The sequence below is a fragment of the Camelus bactrianus genome, chromosome 27, assembly GCF_048773025.1.
Source record: "Camelus bactrianus isolate YW-2024 breed Bactrian camel chromosome 27, ASM4877302v1, whole genome shotgun sequence".
In the NCBI taxonomy this organism is placed as follows: domain Eukaryota; kingdom Metazoa; phylum Chordata; class Mammalia; order Artiodactyla; family Camelidae; genus Camelus; species Camelus bactrianus.
The window spans coordinates 31,335,612-31,353,320 of NC_133565.1; the positions used below are offsets into that span (position 1 = coordinate 31,335,612).

At 40.4% G+C, this 17,709-nt stretch overlaps 1 protein-coding gene across 6 annotated transcripts in view; it reads right to left on the reverse strand.

The window, feature by feature from the left end:
* Positions 1–17,709, reverse strand: part of SCAPER (S-phase cyclin A associated protein in the ER) — a 268,289-nt gene that overhangs the window by 31,523 nt on the left and 219,057 nt on the right. For 5 of the 6 annotated variants that reach the window (XM_045516815.2, XM_074353894.1, XM_074353892.1 and 2 more), the window contains one exon: positions 953–1,190. In XM_045516815.2, the coding sequence (XP_045372771.2) occupies positions 953–1,190 (238 nt within the window). Of the gene's footprint in view, positions 1–952; positions 1,191–2,018; positions 3,012–17,709 lie in introns of those variants that run through there. The other variant, XM_074353895.1, reaches the window with a different exon arrangement.

Genomic DNA, 17,709 nt, shown 5'->3' on the forward strand with positions numbered 1-17,709 from the left:
TGAACTAATCTACAGACTTGAAAGATACTGAATCCAATGATACAACTCACTAATTTCTAGTTGTGAGGGGACTGCCAAGAAGACAAGAACTGCACACCTGTCATCAGCTGCAAAACAGAAGTGTTTCTTCCATCCCACTATGGCTGAAGACCACTGTTTTCATACATTTGTATCTCTATAACCTTTTTCCCTTTGAGCAAAGCAATTCATCTAAATTATGAGTTCATCATCTGCCAAGTTTGTTCCTTTTTTAATGAAATCACTTGACAGTTAATAAACTGAAAGAGAAAGTCTACTCCTTGGGGGTTGCTCTGCTCCAAAGGTTCAACGGTTTTGAAAATTAAATTTCCTACATGAAAAAAATCTGTTTCTAAGCTGACAGACTGGTGTTACAGCATAAAGCAGGGTTTCTTTCTTTAGCTATAAACCTTACCTTACAGGCTTTGCACACTTAACTACACATGCGCTTCACACTGGCCGCAAGTCAGTTAAATCATCCATAGAAAGTCTTCTCAATCAAAACAATTTATCTAATTCTGGTTCCACTTACGTAAGAAACCATTACTTTTCTTAATATTTAAATGTTGATAGGATGATAATGCCTTTTCTAAAGAAATCAAGACAGAAGATTTATAACTAGTATTGTGGCATAGGCTTTGGGGTCATAGAATCATGGCCGGGCTCAGCCACACGTAACTCTGGGCAAATTACTTAACTGCCAGCTCTTCCACCTGTAAAATGGGTATAGTAATATTTTATAGGATAGTCATGAGAATAGATGAGAAAGCATATGTAGAGCACCTAGTACAATTCCTGTAATTAGCAGCTTAATAAATAGTATTTTTATAATTCCCTTTATTGTAGCTTATTCCTTATGCCCCAACCCAGAAGAACCTCACATCATATCTACAGAAAATTATTAACTTGTGGATGGTTAACCAATGCCTGGTACCTGAAAAGCAGGCAGATCAAGAGCTGCAAAGCTGTTGAAGAAACGTAAACTCTGAATGGCCACTTGGACTGTGTTCTGAGCGTAACTCTCCTTGGGACTGGTGGCACCAGGGTCTGAGACTGTTCCGTGGAAGAGGACACAGTAGAGCATATGCAGAACTCCGGCCAGGTCTGTGGCCTGAAGAGCAGCGGTCAGTCCTGTGGGATCCTGGCGATTGTTGTCAAATATGCTGTGTGACCTGACAAAGAAACATTCAAGTCTTGAAGAGAAATCTTAAAGGATGTTAGCATTTTTATAGGTCAGATGGAACAAGACAAGCAGACCGTTAAAAACAAACCATCTGAGCTGTGCAGTAAGGTAACAGGAAACCTCCAGGAGTAAGTGCAGCCCTCCCCGCCCCAGCGCACCGCGGCTCGCCCCTTTCTCCCGCTGGGAGACCCAGCTGCCCGGCTGGAGCAGTGGCCGGCAAGCATCCTGCAGCCGGGGCGGAGCGCCACCGGCCTCTGGGCCCCGTGCAGCCTTGGTAGCCCCGCTGCACTGAGCTTCTAAGTCTGGGGGAACGGGGCAGAGTCCATGAGAACTATTGGGACTCAGAAATCAAAAACACCATGGCTTCCTTTCTGGACACACAGGGCAATCTTCTCAGGGGAGGCAGTTACCAGGAAAGCATGAGGCCTCAAAACCCGAGTCGCGTGTTGGTATACTGTGACAGGGAGATTCTGCAACTGCCTCTGAAGGCACAGGTCCATCCTCAAGGCGTACTGGCAGGACAGGTCAGAGGGGCCAGACTCCTAAGGACAAGCCAGTGCTGGATTAGCTTCTCACAAACCACCGTGAAGTCAGCCTGGCCACGGGGGCAGCCAGTGCTGTGGAGGAGCCAGAGCAATGTCAGTGGCACACGAATTCCCAAAATCAATAGGAAAGGCAAGTGTTTGCCTAGTCCACCTCACTCCTGAACTCAGGTATACACGAGGCATCGAGTGACCAAGAGTCTGCAGCTTTAGTAACTGTGGCTGCCAATCATTTATTCACCCTTTTTTCCCCTGGAAACTGTACCTGGGTTTCTCTCTGAGGAAACACCTCTCCCCTTCTCAGGGCCAAGGTGTTCCAGGTGGGCCCCTTCCCATTCACGCTGGCTTAAGGGTGCGTAGGCCCATGGTGAGGGGCACATTTTCTCTCTGACTGCTCAGCATGGTTCAGGGATGGCGCATGTCATGCCAGAGAGAATGGAACGGAGGGAGATTCTTCTGCCGAAATGCTTGGAAAGAAGCCCTCACTTTTTCTCCACTGGGTCTGAATCTGAATGTTAGGTCTGCAGCTGCTGTAGTCATGTGTTCTAACCACTGTGCACATCCTCAGGTCTCCCAGTGCTGTTCCAAGTGGGCCAGTCACCTTCCGTCAGGGGAGGCAGCTTTTTCTCAGGAAGGGATGTTACAAGTCCCTGCTCAGCGTCTCTCCCTTCAATCTGGTACGATCTGCACGATCCTGAGCAGAAGCATCTTTATGTTTCTGCCACGGGATGACGCCCTTCCCTACTTGTAACCCTGACACAGGTTTCCCCCTATTTTTGTTGTCGTTATTGTTGTTTTGGTTCTTTCGGCTGGAATCTACAATGGGAGAGAGGCATGAACGATCTATGCTTATGTCTTTAACTTGCCCAGGAGCACTGAAGAGAAGCCACTAATTAAATAAGAATTTGAAAGTGCTGGCTGGCAAGTTTCTAGTATCATGTCTGGTTTTCTAATCCATAATTTTTTTCTAAAGGGATTATTTTATTCATTTTAATTTGCTAACTGCATGGAAGAAGAGTTTTGTTCATAACCACGGTAAGCGTTTACTTCCGGAAGGTGCACTACTTCTGACATTGCTGAGGGCGTGGGATGATACTGCATGCTTGATCTCATCTCAAGGAAGCAGCCCTTCTGAAATACTGTCGTCTCATTTGCACGGCAGGGCCTGCTAAGTGCATTCACATCTTTCACCTCGTCTCAGTCTCAGCTCTTCATAGTTGGTGGAGAAAGTATCGTTCTCCCCACTGCACACGCGAAGCAAATGAGACCTAGAGAGAGTCAGTGAGATATTTTAGGTCATACACGTTTGTTGGTGGCAAAGGCAGGGGTACCACCAAGAACTTTTGACTCTCTTAAAGGCAGTGCTTTGTCTAAAGACCAAAACAACCAGGCCAAACAGGAGGTGACCTCTTCTTCTGCCTCCAAGCCTTCTCTTAAATCAAATTTTCAGATTAACTGAACACTGTTAAACAAAGTACACAGAGACTGTAATGTAATTTTGTATCATCATGGAGAGACCACTTCTTGTCTTATGGGACTCAGTAAAAAAAAAAAAAGTTCATAAATGATATTTATTTGCTTATAGGCACATCTGAACCTTTACACAAACTGTTAGCTAATGTCCGCTGGCTGTTCCCTCCTTCCTTCCATTATAGCCCTGAGTTAGGGGTCAGACCCTGACTAGAGATTAATGTGTCTGAGTTTATGATACAGGTTCCAAAAAGGGGTCTGTGTTTGTTTAACACTGACTGCCTTTTAGAACCAATGACAAGTCAGAAGACATTTCTCCCTAAAGCTAATTTCTAATAGGCTTTCAGAACCTTGGGGGTGAGTGACATCATTGCTGGTGACAGCAGTTTTACTGCTCTGTGATTTCAGAATGGGGACCTCCTCCTTACTGCCTGTGTTATTTTTAAACTGATTATCAGCATATTCAAATGCAGATATTCAGGAATACAGCTTTATCATTTAGAACACTTTATAATAGCTAATCTTTTTAAACACTTATTAAATAAATGCTATTACTTCTTCAAAAAAATTTTAAAAAGCAAGTGAAAGCCATGAGAAGAGTTCCTCCTCTCTGCACCCCACCCTATTTAGGGAACTACTAAACTATAAAACAACACATTTCAGGATCTTTTGCAGTATTCTTCTGATGAAATAAAAATGCTGACTCAGAAAAATCAATTAAATTAGCATTCAAGAACTCAGATGTGGAAACAGTTCAAAATTGTGTATAATATAGCTTCATGGAAAAGATGATTCACTTTAAAATGATCCTACAGAACGCAGAGGGTGGAAGGGAGGGGGAGGGCTTGTCTGCTGCATTTGGCTTCCACAGGACTAATGTAGACCTGAAGGGACTTAAGAGAGAATGTTTACTTTTGATTTAGTTTGAAATACAGATAATTTGTCCATGAACAGGCCCCTGGCTCCTGTTGGTCTTAAATGTCAGCTATAATCACTTTAAGCCTAAATGTTTATAATAAAAAAGTAAAAGGCCTTATTCATATCAGGCACAAGTTATAAAAAGTTTTCTTTTAAAAATACACAGAAGATATGAAAAATCAGATCTGAAACCTTTTGTATATTACACTCTGAGATCTTCTGAATTTTACTGGATTTTGCAGTGTTTCTCTTTGGTCTCTAGGACTAGAGGTCTTAGTGGCATGTTCATTTCTGTTTATTAAAAGCTAGATTCAATCAGAAAAACTAACTGAGTCGTCAACACTCCTGCACAGTTCTGAAAACTCTACTCTGCTTTGAAGGATAGGATAGCTGGGCAAAAAAAGCAATGATTTGTGAGCATGAATCAAGTGTTATCCATGCCATCTTTGGTATTTTAAATTACTTACGTACCAGACCTTATCTGGTCCAAAAAGGCAGCTGTGACAGCCCCAGACAGTATAACCCCCTTTTCCCATTTGTTTCTGGCTTGTTTGCTCTGGCATCCTTGTGTCCCAGACTTCTGGCTTGGTAACGTCCATCCTGATCTGCTTAGTGCTGGTGATCTTGCAGACTGTTCTCCTAGCTTCTTGGATTTTGGCTTTGTTCCCTCCCTTAGATCTGGAATCCCTGAGGCACCTTGTCAGAATCTCCCATTTTAGCCTCTGAATCCAGATTCACTCAAAGGTCTGCCTAGTGCTGGGAGTGGGTGGGATTAAGCCACTGTCTCTCCCAATGATGGATGTGAACTTCACTGCTCAAGGAGAAGTGAATTATTTCTTAGAGAGGTATTCCAGTAGTGGGCTCTCACGTACTGAGAAAGCTGACCTGCAAACGGTAATATCATCATTCATCAGGCTTTGCAGTGAGCAAAAGGGACATGATGATCTGTCATATGCTCTCATTTAAAAAGCCAAAGTACCCGTACTCGAGGAACAGTGACCACCCATGATGTGCAAAGTCCAGGAAGACCAGGCCCCTGTCCTAGAGGAGGTTACAGACTAGTAGGGGTAGGAGGTGCGTCAGTTTCCTACTGCCGCTGGAAAGATTATCACAAGCTAGCTGTTCAAAACAACACAAATTTATTCTCTTATGGTTCTGGGGGTCAGAAATCCAAAATAAGTATCCTGGGCTAAAATTAAAGTGTTACCAAGCTGTGTTCCTCCTGGAGGCTGTAGGGGCAAATTTATTTCCTTGCCTTTTACAACATCTAGAGTAGGGTTCCATTCCTTGGCTTTCAGCCCCTTCCTCCGTCTTCAAAGCCAGCAGCACAGCGTCTTCAAGTCCCTCTAATGCTGACTTTCCTGCTTCCCTCTTTCATTCACAAGGACCTCTGTGATTACGCTGGGCCCACCTGGATAATCCAGGCTACTCTCCCAGTCTCAGGATCCTTAATCATTTCTGCAAAATCCCTTCTGCCATGTGAGGTTTACATTTGTATTTATTTGTAGGTTCTGAGGATTAGGGTATAAATATCTTTGGCAGGGCATTATCCCCCAACCCATGGCTTTTTTTTATTGTGGTAACATACACACAAAATTTACCCCCTTAACTATTTTTAAGTGTACAGTTCAATAGTATTAAACATACTGTGCAACCATTACTACCAACCATCTCCATCCTGTAAAGCTGAAACTCTGTTATACTCATTAAACAGTAACTTTCCATTCCCCCTCCCCCCAGCAAGCACCATTTTACTTTGTTTCCATGATTCTGACTACTCTAAGTAAATTATACAAGTGAAATCATTATACACTATTTGGTTTTTTGTGACTGGATTATTTCACATAGCATAATGTCCTCAAGGTTCATCCATGATGTAGCACATGACAGAATTTCCTTCCTTTTAAGACTGAATAATATTCCACTATATGTATATAACAAATTTTGTTTATCCATTCATCCACTGATGGACACTTGGGTTGCTTCCATTTCTAGCTACCGTGAATAATGCTGCTATGAACATGAGTATACAAACATGTCTTCAAGATCCTGCTCCTAATTCTTCTCAATATACATCCAGAAGTAGAACGGCTTGATCATATGGTGATTCTATTTTTAATTTTTTGAGTAACTGCCATAACATTTCCCACAGCAGCTGTCCTATTTTACATTCCCACCAACAATGCGTAAGTGCTCCAATTTCTCCACATCCTCACCAAAGCTTTTTTTTTTTTTTTTCAGTAGGCATCCTAATGGGTGTGAGGGGATATATCTCATTGTAGTTTTGATTTGCATTTCCCTATGATCAATGATGTTGAACATTTTTTCAGGTGCTTATTGACCTTTTGTATATCTTCTCTGGAGAAATGTTTATTTAAGGCTTTTGCCCACTTTTTAATTGAGCTGTTTGTTGCTGAATTTTAGGAGTTTTCCATAGTTCCTGGATATTAATCAGGAACTTATCAGATATATGACTTGCAAATATTTTCTCCCATTCTTTGGGTTACTCCTTTACTCTGCTGATATTATCTTTAGATGCACAAATCAAAAAAATTTCCATGTAGTCTGTCTACTTTTCATTTGCCTATGCCTCTGGTAGTCATTTCCAAAGAAATCACTGCTAACTCCAATGTCATGAAGCTTTTGCCCTATGTTTCCTTCTAAGAGTTTAAAAGTTTTAGGTCTTACATTTGGGTTTCTGATCCATTTCAAGTTATGATGTTAAGGTAAATGTTCAGTTTCATTCTTTTGCTTATGGATATCCAGTTTCTCCAGTACCATTTGTTGAAGAGGCTGTCCTTTCCTATTCAATGGTCTTGGAACCCTTGTCAAAATCATTTCACTACCTATACAAGGGTTTAAGTCTGGGCTCTCTACTCTATTCCATTGCTATAGACATCTGTCTTTATGTCAATATCACACTATTTTGATTACTGTATCTTTGTAGTAAGTTTTGAAATGAGGAAGTGTGAGTCCTCCCACTTTGTTCTTCTTTTTCAAGACTGTTTTGGCTATTTGGGGGGTCCCCTGAGATTCCATATGAATTTTAGGATGGGTTTTTTTCTATTTTTGAAAAAAAAAAAAGCCATTGGGATTTTGAGAGGGATTGCAAGGAATCTATATAGATTGCTTTGGGTAGTAATGACATCGCAGGAATCTTGAGTCTTGTAATCCATGAACATGGGATGTATTTCCAATGTATGCCTTCTTTAATTTCTTTTGGCAATGTTTTGTACTTTTCATCGTACAACTCTTTCACCTTCCTGGTTAAGCTAATTCTTAAGTTTTCCTTTTGATGCTACCGTAAGTAGAACTGTTTTCATAATTTCGTCTTCAGATGGTTCATTGTTACGTGTATAAAAATGCCACTGATTGTTATGAGTTAGCTGACTTTGTATTCTGCTGCTTCACTGAATTCAATCATTAGTTTTAACAGATTTTTAGGTGGAATCTTTGGGGTTTTCTACAATGTAAGATCATATCATCTGCAAATAGAAAATCTTCCTTCTTCCCTTTCATTTTAGATGAATTTTAGTTCTTTTCCTCACTTAATTGCTTTGTTTAGAACTTCCAGTACTATGTTGAATAGAAGTGGCAGAAGTGGGCATCCTTGCCTTGTTCTGATATTAGAGGAAAAGCTTTTCTATTTTTTTTTTAGCCTCTACTTCATTGATTTCTGCTCTTATTTTTATGATTTCTTTCCATCTACTAATTTTGAATTTTGTTTGTCTGTTCTTTTTGTAGTTCCATTAGGCAAAAGGCTAGGTTGTTTGTTTGAGGTTTTTCTTGTTTTCTGAGGTAAGCTTGTATCGCTATTAACTTCCCTTTTAGAACTGCTTTTGCTGGGTCTCACAGATTTTGGATCATTGTGTTTTTGTTTTCATTTGTCTCTGGGTATTTTTAAAATTTCTTCTTTGATTTCTAGTCTCATAGCGTTTTGGTCAAAAAAGATGCCTGATATGAATTCAGTTTTCTTAAATTTACTGAGACTTGTTTTGTGGTCTAGTATATGATCTATCCTGGAGAATGTTCCATGTACACTTTTAAAGAATGTGTATTCTGCTGCTTTTGGATGAAATCTTCTTTATATTTATGTCTATTTGGTCTAATTTCTCATTTAAGGCCAGTGTTTCCTTATTGACTTCTGTCAGGATGATTTGTCTATTGATGAAAGTGGGGTGTTAAAATCCCCTACTATTACTGTGTTACTGTCAATTTCTCCTTTTATATCCATTAATATTTGCTTTATGTATTGATGTGCTCCTATCTTGGGTGCATATGTATTTGCAATTGTTCTATCTTCTTCTTGGATTGATCCTTGATCATTGTGTGATGTCCCTCTTTGTCTCTTAGTACAGCCTGTTTTAAAGTCTGTTTTGTCTGATATAAGCATTTCTACCCCATCTTTCTTTTGATTTCCATTTGCATGGAATACCTTTTTCTAAATCCTCACTTTTCAGTCTGTGTGTGTCTTTAGATCTAAAGTGAGTCTCTTGTAGGTAGCATATATATGGATCTTGTTTTTTAATCCATTCAGCCACTCAATATCTTTTGATTGGAGCATTTAGTCCATTTACATTTAAAGTAATTATTGATAGGTATGTACTTATTGCCATTTTGTTAGCTGTTTTTAGCTGTAAGTTTTGATATGCTGTGTTTTCATTTTCATTCACCTATAAGTATTTTCAAATCTCCTTTGTGATTTAGTTCTTGAATGATTTTTTTTAAGAGTGCTTTAATTTCCACAAATTTGTGAATTTTCTAGTTTTACTTTTATTATTGATTTCTCTTTTCAAACATTTTTTATTGATTTATAATAATTTTACAATGCTGTGTCAAATTCCAGTGTAGAGCCCAATTTTTCAATTATACATGAACATATATATATTCCAAGTCACATTTTTTTCTCTGTGAGCTACCATAAGATCTTGTATATATTTCCCTGTGCTATACAGTATAATCTTGTTTATCTAGTCTACATTTTGAAATCACAGTCTATCCCTTCCCACCCCGTGACCCCTTGGCAACCACAAATTTCTATTCTATGTCTATGAGTCTGTTTCTGTTTTGTATTTATGTTTTATTTGTTTTGTTTGTTTTTTGTTTGTTTTTTTAAATTCCACATATGAGCGATCTCATAAGGTATTTTTCTTTCTCTTTCTGGCTTACTTCACTTAGAATGACATTCTCCAGGAGCATCCATGTTGCTGCAAATGGCGTTATGTTGTCGGTTTTTATGGCTGAATAGTATTCCATTATATAAATATACCACATCTTCTTTATCCAGTCATCTGTTGATGGACATTTAGGCTGTATCCATGTCTTGGCTATTGTAAATAGTGCTGCTATGAACACTGGGGTGCAGGTGTCATTGTGAAGTAAGGTTCCTTCTGGATATATGCCCAGGAGTGGGATTCCTGGGTCATATGGTAAATCTATTCCTAGTCTTTTGAGGAATCTCCATACTGTTTTCCACAGTGGCTGCACCAAACTACATTCCCACCAGCAGTGTAGGAGGGTTCCCTTTTCTCCACAGCCTCTCCAGCATTTGTCATTTGTGGACTTTTGAATTATGGCCATTCTGACTGGTGTGAGGTGATACCTCATTGTAGCTTTGATTTGCATTTCTCTGATAATTAGTGATACTGAGCATTTTTTCTTGTGTCTATTGATCATTTGTATGTCTTCCTTGGAGGATTGCTCGTTTAGGTCTTCTGCCCATTTTTGGATTGGGTTTATTATTGATTTCTTACTTCATCTTGTTATGGTCAGAGAAGATATTTTGTATGATGCCTATCTTTTAAAGTCTACTGAGACTTAATTAGCGGCCTAGTATGTATTTTATCCTGGAAAATGTCCCATGTACACTTGAGAAGAATGTGTATTTTGTTTTGGGGTAGAATGTTCAGAAAGGGCATTATTCTGCCTACCACAGGGGGCCTAGTCATTCATGAGTCATTTATTCAACAAATATTTACTGAGAAACTACTTTGTGGCAAGCACTTTTCTAGCCACTGGGATTCAGAAATAAAATCTGTATTCTTTTTCTCATAAAGCTTACATGTTAGTGCAGGAGATATAATGAACAAATAAATATAATATGTAATATATAGTATGGCAGGTGTGCTAAGTTCTCTAGAGAAGCAGGGGACATGGGTAGGGAGTGAAGATGGGGGTGGTGGTGCTATTTTATATAGGGTGGCTGAGGAATCCCTTTCTAAAGTATTACTTAAGCAGAATTCTACAGAAAGTGAGGAAGAAAGCCACGTGGGTGCCTGCAGCAAAAGCGTTTTTGGCAGAGGAGCAGCAAGTCTTAAGGCTTAAGCCAGGACCATGCATGACATATTCAAGAAATGGCAAGAAGGCCAGTGTGCCTACAGCAGGTTAAGTAAGTGGAAGAATAATCGGGGATGAGGGCAGAGAGGAAACAGGAAGAAGACAGGGTAGGGTCTTGTAGATTATTGTAAGGACATTAGAATGATTTTACTGAATGAGATGGAAAACCATTTTAAGGTTTTGAGCAGAGAAGGGATGTAATATGACTTTGGTTTAAAAATAATCACTACAGCTCACTGGTTTAAAAGTTTTTAGAAGAGCCAAGGCAGAAGCAGAGAGGTCAGTTAGGAGACTGTTTCAGTCATCCAAGTGGGAGATTACGGTGGTGAACCAGGATGATAGCCATGGATGTGGTAAGAAGTGGTTGGATTCTGAAAATATTCAGAAGGGAAAGTCAACAAGATTTCCTAATAGACTGGATGTAGGTGTGAGAAAAAGAAGAGTGAAAAATGTCTTAATGGTTTTGGCCTGAGTAATTGAAAGAATGAAGCTGCCATTTATGGAAATGGGGAAGACAGTGGATAGAGCATGTCTGGGAAGGACAAACAAGGAATTCAGCTTTAAGCTTGTTAAATTCAAGATGCCTACTGGACCTCTAAGTGAAGATACTAGATTGGAAGTTGGATAAAATGAGTTTCCCAAGGGTAGGGAATTTTGTCTGTTTTGTCCCCAGGACTTGGAACAATATCTGACATAGAGTAGCCACTGAATAGACATTTGCTGAATAAATGAATAAATACATAAGCCAGAGTTCAGAGGAGTGATCTGCGCCTGAGATATCTGGGAGTCATCAATACACGGAGGGTATTCAAAGCCAGATCATCTAGTGAGTGAACAAAGATTAATCTGCAAATTGAGCCTTGGGATACTCTAATATGTAGAAGTTGGGGAGATGAGAATAAAGTAGCAAAGGAAACTGAAAAATAGGAACCAGTGGGGTAGGAGGAAAATTAGGGAGTGTGGTGTCCTAGAAGCTAAGTAAGGATAGTTTCAAGGAGGAGGAAGTAACACATAAAAGAGTTGAATGAAAAATAAATGAGGCCTAAAAAAGGGTGAAATTTATAGAAATGACTATTAAAGCCTATTTTTAGATTATAAAAACTAACTGCATATGTTTAGGATGGGCAGAGGGGAAGTGAGAGGGGACTGGAAGATAGCTTTCAGTGGTGGGGGGGAAGACTTAGTAAATTAGCTGCCTCCCTGTTTAAATGAAGAAACAGTCTTGCTTGATTCCTCATTAACCTAATCTAATTTTGACTGAGCTCACACAAGTACAGTGGACACAAGTGGAAAGGTTTCTCCTGCTCCACTGCACTAAACAACTGTTCTTGGGGTATGGGGTCCAGTACTGGAGGCAGCATTACATTCAGGACATCGATGTATCAGAAAGTTCCTAAGGAAAGTGATTTGTGTGGTGAAGTATCTGGAAACAATGTCACCTGAGAAACATTTGAAGGAATTGGGAAATTTATCTCAGAACTGGAGAATATAAAGGTTATTTTCAAACTGAAGAGGTTATTACACTGTTATTTATTATCTCAGAGCAGAGATGTTACCCAAAAACACATATTAGATAAATTTATGGGAAAATTTCTAACAATTACAATACCCAAAAGTTAAATGGGCTGTGGGTGAGGTATTACATTCTTTTCTATTCTGCAAATAAGAGGAGGAACATGTTCACTGAAGTGGCAGAGGGCACTCAAAACTCAGCTGGGCATGGGACTGGAAGGTGCCTAAGGTTCTGTTCTATTCTGGGGTGTAGGAACAGAAGTGAATCAGCTTTGAAAATTATTGTCTCCTACACACACACACACACACACACACACACACACACACACACAATCTACACTTTATGTATACAGGAGATGTTGAAAATAGCTTGCTTCATGGAGGTCTAATTTGGAGCCCTGTTGAAAGGAATGAGGGTGACTTAGTGGAGATGTGAGAGCAAGAGAAAACTCAAGGTGGCAGAGATGCATGTGTAAGCACTGTAAGATAGTCTGGAAATTTGGTCAGAGAAGAGGAAAAATACAAGGGCAATTAATGAGTGAGAACATTAGGTAGAGCGAGGCTGGTTGATACCTGGATTTCCCCAAGTACCTGGTTATGAGTTTCAGCAGAACTCAAAGAGGAACTTCTGAGAAGGAAAACTTCCTGGGAAGAGCAGTGATGGACAGTGAAAACAGACATTCTTGCTGTTTGGGCTCAACAACCTACAACACTCTGGAGAAAGAGGAAGACAAGAGGACCCAATGAGAGTGGAAGGTAAAGGGTGAGGCCCCTAAGAAGAAATTCTGGTCTCTGGCAGAAGTCTGAATGGAGGCCCGAGAAAGTGGAAGATAAAGAGGTGATGGGCTCAGGACAGTCCTGGGACAACAAAGGTGAAAGGAAGAAAGGGCACGGAGGAGCAGAGATGCAGCAGCTCCAGACGACCGAGAACAGCACAGGGTCCCAGACCTTCCTGCAGGTGACGGGCTGTTGTCCAAGAACGCCTCTCAGGCAGGACACTTCTGACCTCTCCATCTTCAGTTTTCTCATAGTCACTGTAAACAGCAAGGGGCCGTAGGCTGATTTTGGCTAGTTTAGCTGATATTTTGTGTTTCTCTTATCTTCAGCATTTGGCAGTTAGGCTGAAGGAGCTCTGCCAGAGACTCTGCGTTGCTGCCAAGTGAAAGCAGTTACTTCTGGGCGAGGAACTGGGAGTAACAGGGCAAACCTGTCATGTGCGGGCTGCGTGGTGTAGTTCCCTCCGGCCTGATCTTGCCGGATTCCACTCTTGCCCTTCTAATCCATTCTCTACAGAGTAAACAAGTGCTCTTTCTGCTTTTTAAGTAATCAGATCATGTTGGTCTCCTGCTTAAATCCTCCAAGGGCTTCCCATCACACTTAGAATAAAACGCGAACTTCCACCCTCTCTGTCCTCACCTCTTGGCCCTTACTCTCTCATTTCATCTCCTAGCACTTTTGCACTCATCACGTTCCAGCATCCTGCCTTCTCTGTTTCTGGTACGTACCCACGTCAGATATTTGAGAATCATCAGCTTGCTATTCTGCTCAACTAGAATATTCTCCCCTTTTGTCTTTACAGAGCTGGCTCCTTCTTAGCTTCAGTGCCATCTCCCCAGAGAGGCTTCTCCGACTGTTCGATTTACAGAAGTCCCTGCTCAAGTCACTCTGCTACATTACCCTGCTTTATTTTCTCATGCCACTACCACTAGCTAAAATTATATCATTTGTTTGTTGGTTTGTCACCTTTTTCTCCTGTTAGACTGCAAGTTCCACAGAGCAGGTGTTTTGTTCACCACTGGATCCTTTCTGTTTATATATTTGTTTTCATATTTTTTCATTAAAGGTTATTACAAGATATTGAATATAGTTCCCTGTGCTATACAGAAGAAATTTGTTTTTTTAAATTTATTTTTATATATAGTGGTTAACATTGCAAATCTCAAACTCCCAAATTTATCCCTTCCCACCCACTTGCCTTCGGTAACCATAAGTTGTTTACCTATGTCTGTGAGTCTATTTCTGTTTTGTAGTTGAGTTCAACAGTGTCTTTCTTTTCCTTTTTTTTTTTTTTTAGATTTCACATATGAGTGATATCATATGATATTTTTCTGGCTTACTTCACTTAGAATGATGATCTCCAGGTCCATCCATGTTGCTGCAAATGGCATTATTTTATTCTTTTTCATGGATGAGTAGTATTCCATTGTATAAATATACCACAGCTGCTTTACCAGTCATCTATCGAGGGACATGTAGGTTGCTTCCAAGTCTTGGCTGTTGTATATAGTGCTAATACGAACACTGGGGTGCATGTATCTCTTTGAAATAGAGTTCCCTCCGGCTATATGCCCAGGAGTGGGATTGCTGTATCATATGGTAAGTCTATTTTTAGTTTCTTGAGGAATCTCCATACTGTTTTCTATAATGGCTGCACCAAACTGCATTCCCACCAGCAGTGTAGAAGGGTTCCCTTTTCTCCACACCCTCTCTAGCATTAATTGTTCATGGACTTTTAATGATGGCCATTCTGACTGGTGTCAGGTGACACCTCATTGTAGTTCTGATTTGCATTTCTTTGATAATTAACGATATTGAGCACTTTTTTCATGCACCACTGAATTCTTAATCACTTGAGAAGTGTCTGGCACATAACAAGTGCTCGGTAAACAGTAATTAATAAAGATTTCCCAAAGCAATGGAAGGAAGAGAGGGGGAATGGTCTCAGCAAGGCATGCTAAAAGCATGAAGGCCTTGGACACCTCCTTCTTATGTTAGGGGAAGAACATGAGATGTGGGCAGCCCTTCCTCCTACGTCAAGAGTAGGCCAGGAAATGGGGCGCTGGCGCAGGTCAGTGGTACACACTGGTGTTTGCTAACACTGCCAGTCACAGCTGTTTCCTGAGTTCTTGTTTTATTTCTGGCCTGCTGCTAGGTGCCTGGAAGGGAGCAGTCTGGGTATTTAGTCTCTCTCCTTAGTGAAACCTTTTAATTGGAAGACATAAAACATATAATCAGGACAAAAGAACTAAAGAATTAGAAGTAGACAAATATCAAGTATGAGGTATAAACAGTAGGTGCTGTGTCCTCTTTCTGAGGCAAGCATTTTTTGATTGAATTGGATAGGACTGGATTGGACTCTGAAAGACAAAAGTTAAAGATAACTAAGGTTTTGGGTCTTAAGAATCTGTGCAGATGACTATAATCATGAGCAGAATAAGGTAATTTGGAGGAAAACTTCAACTTTGGTTGAAAGTCAATGAGCTTAGAATCTGACATACTAAATAAAAGTTCCTGGTAGAAACTGCCAGTAGGAATTCCAACAGGAAGCGTCTATCAGGGCCTTGTTTATGAAGATAGTTTGTGCCTGAACTTTACTTGCTTCTGGCTTGATTTACTTTTTACTATCTATTTTTATTCTAATTTTTCATCTTTAAAAAAATTTTTTTGAAGTATACATTTCTGTAAGTCATATCAAATCTTTTGGAACAAAGTGGGATACAATACATATAAAAATAGCACACCTAGTTCCACTTGCTTAGTCCTATTATATATGCTTCATTCCCCATCTCCCCAAACCATCAAGCCAAGCCCTTTGTCCAAGGACAGTGGCAAAAGATGACAGGAGAAAGGTGACAACACCAAGTATGAGACTGCAGAGAGAACAGATACCGATGAGAATGCGAGAGTGGGAACACACTTATCCCTAGACGAGGTTGGAATGTGGCAGACTGCGTCTTTCAAACATAACCACAGCAATATCTCTGGTACAATATGCTCTTCTAGAACATTCATATTCCACATGAAGAGATGAAGTCTATTTCTCTTTCCTTTGAAGCTGAGTGGGACTCTGTGACTGCTGTGATGTCAGTGGAGGGGACACTGTGTGACTTCTGAGGTTAGGTTACAGAAAGTGATACAGTTTCCACCTGGCCCTCTCACTGGTCAGGATGCTTCTCCGTGGAACCTGCCACCACGCTGTGAGGGAGCCCAGATTAGCCTGTGCAGAGAGACCACATGGAAAGGTCCCCAGCAAACAGCCAGTGTGAACCACAAATGCGTGAACAAGCACTCAGATGACTCCGACCTCCAGCCTTCACGTCCTCCCACTGAGACCCAGACACTGTGGAACAAAGATGAGCCGTGCTCCCTGTATTTTGACAGAATTTTTGACACACAGAATCTGTGAGATTAACAGATTGTTGTTTTATGCCACTAAATTTTGGGGTAATTTGTTACATGGCCAAAGGAACTGGAGCAAAGAGAAGTAAAGGAGAACACGTGGGAGGGTGAGGCCAGAGAAGCCGAGGGAGAAGAGCGGGGTCAGGACAGCCTGCGTGTTGCCAAGGAGCAAGTGGCAGCGCTGGGAGGGAGCATTAGGGAGACAAATCACAGCCTGTAGAAGGAGAGGCTTTTAAGGCATTAAAACTGATCAATGGCAGAACAGGCTCCCTTAGTAAATAATGAGTTTCCTATCAATGAAGATGTTCAACTATAGGCTGAATAAGGTTACTTGAGAAATTCAAATCTGAATGGAAGATTGGGTTAAGGTGACTTTAAGGTTCCTTCCAGTCAATGGACTGTGATAGCAGATTAGATCTGGGGTGCAGAGAAGAGCGATGAGACAGACGACAACTGGAGCTTGGTGCCTGGGAGACTAGTGATGCCACACATACAGAGAGAGACTGAGAAGATTTTTAAATGTTCTTCTTTTCCATTCCTTTTGCCTTTTACCCAGATGACTCTCAATGGTCTTTTCTACTTTCTGCTGCCTCTCTAATACATTCTTCACATGGTAACTCCCAAACATGGTTCTTAGCATGTCACTGCCCTGGTCAAAGGCTTTTAATGACACCACTGCCACCACCACATTCAATAGATCATTTTATGTATCACACAGTATTTTTGTATTTATTATCTCATTTGAACCATAACAGTCTGGGAGGCACTACAGTCACCACTACCTACATTACAAAATCCAGCTGAAGTGAGTACTCTGTTCATTCTTCGTATTTTTCTGCCTTGGTATCTTTGCTGATGCTATTTTCTTTGTCTACATTTTTCCCAACTTTAAATGTTCCAACATTTTTTTTTAATCATTCAAGGCCCAGATTAAATTTTAGTTGCTTTAGAAAACAGCTAATTCCTACAACTAAGAGTGCTCTCTCCCTCCACCAATGATGATGTGATAATTCAGTATTTATTAAGCATTTACTATGTGCTGGGCAGTGCGCTAAGTGTTGTTTGTGTGTTATTTTCTATTCTCTGTATTACTCTCCAAGGATATTATCCCATGGATATTTGTAAATGCACCTTCTTCACTAGCTTACAAGGTTCCTGAGGAGAAGGTCAATGTCTGAGTCATTTTTGCTTTCTCCCAAGCCTAGCACAGGGCCTGGCACAGAGCATGTGCTACATAAATATTTGTTTAATGAATGAATGAATAATTCAGGCAGGCAGAGCTAAAGTTTACCTTTGCTTGAACAAATGGTTTTCAAGCACACTTAAACACTTGAGAAGCACTCATTTGTATCCACATAATTAATGGGCTAAATCACAAATCATTCTGATCTTTTTATGACACAGGTTTCCAGGGACTTTGGCTAGAACCCATTTTGTTAGTGTAGTTTACGGATATGAAAATGAAAACCACAAATACATATGACAACAAACTTATTTTTGTGTAAAAATATTCTAGAATTCAGAATAGTCTTTTCCAACCAATCAGAATTA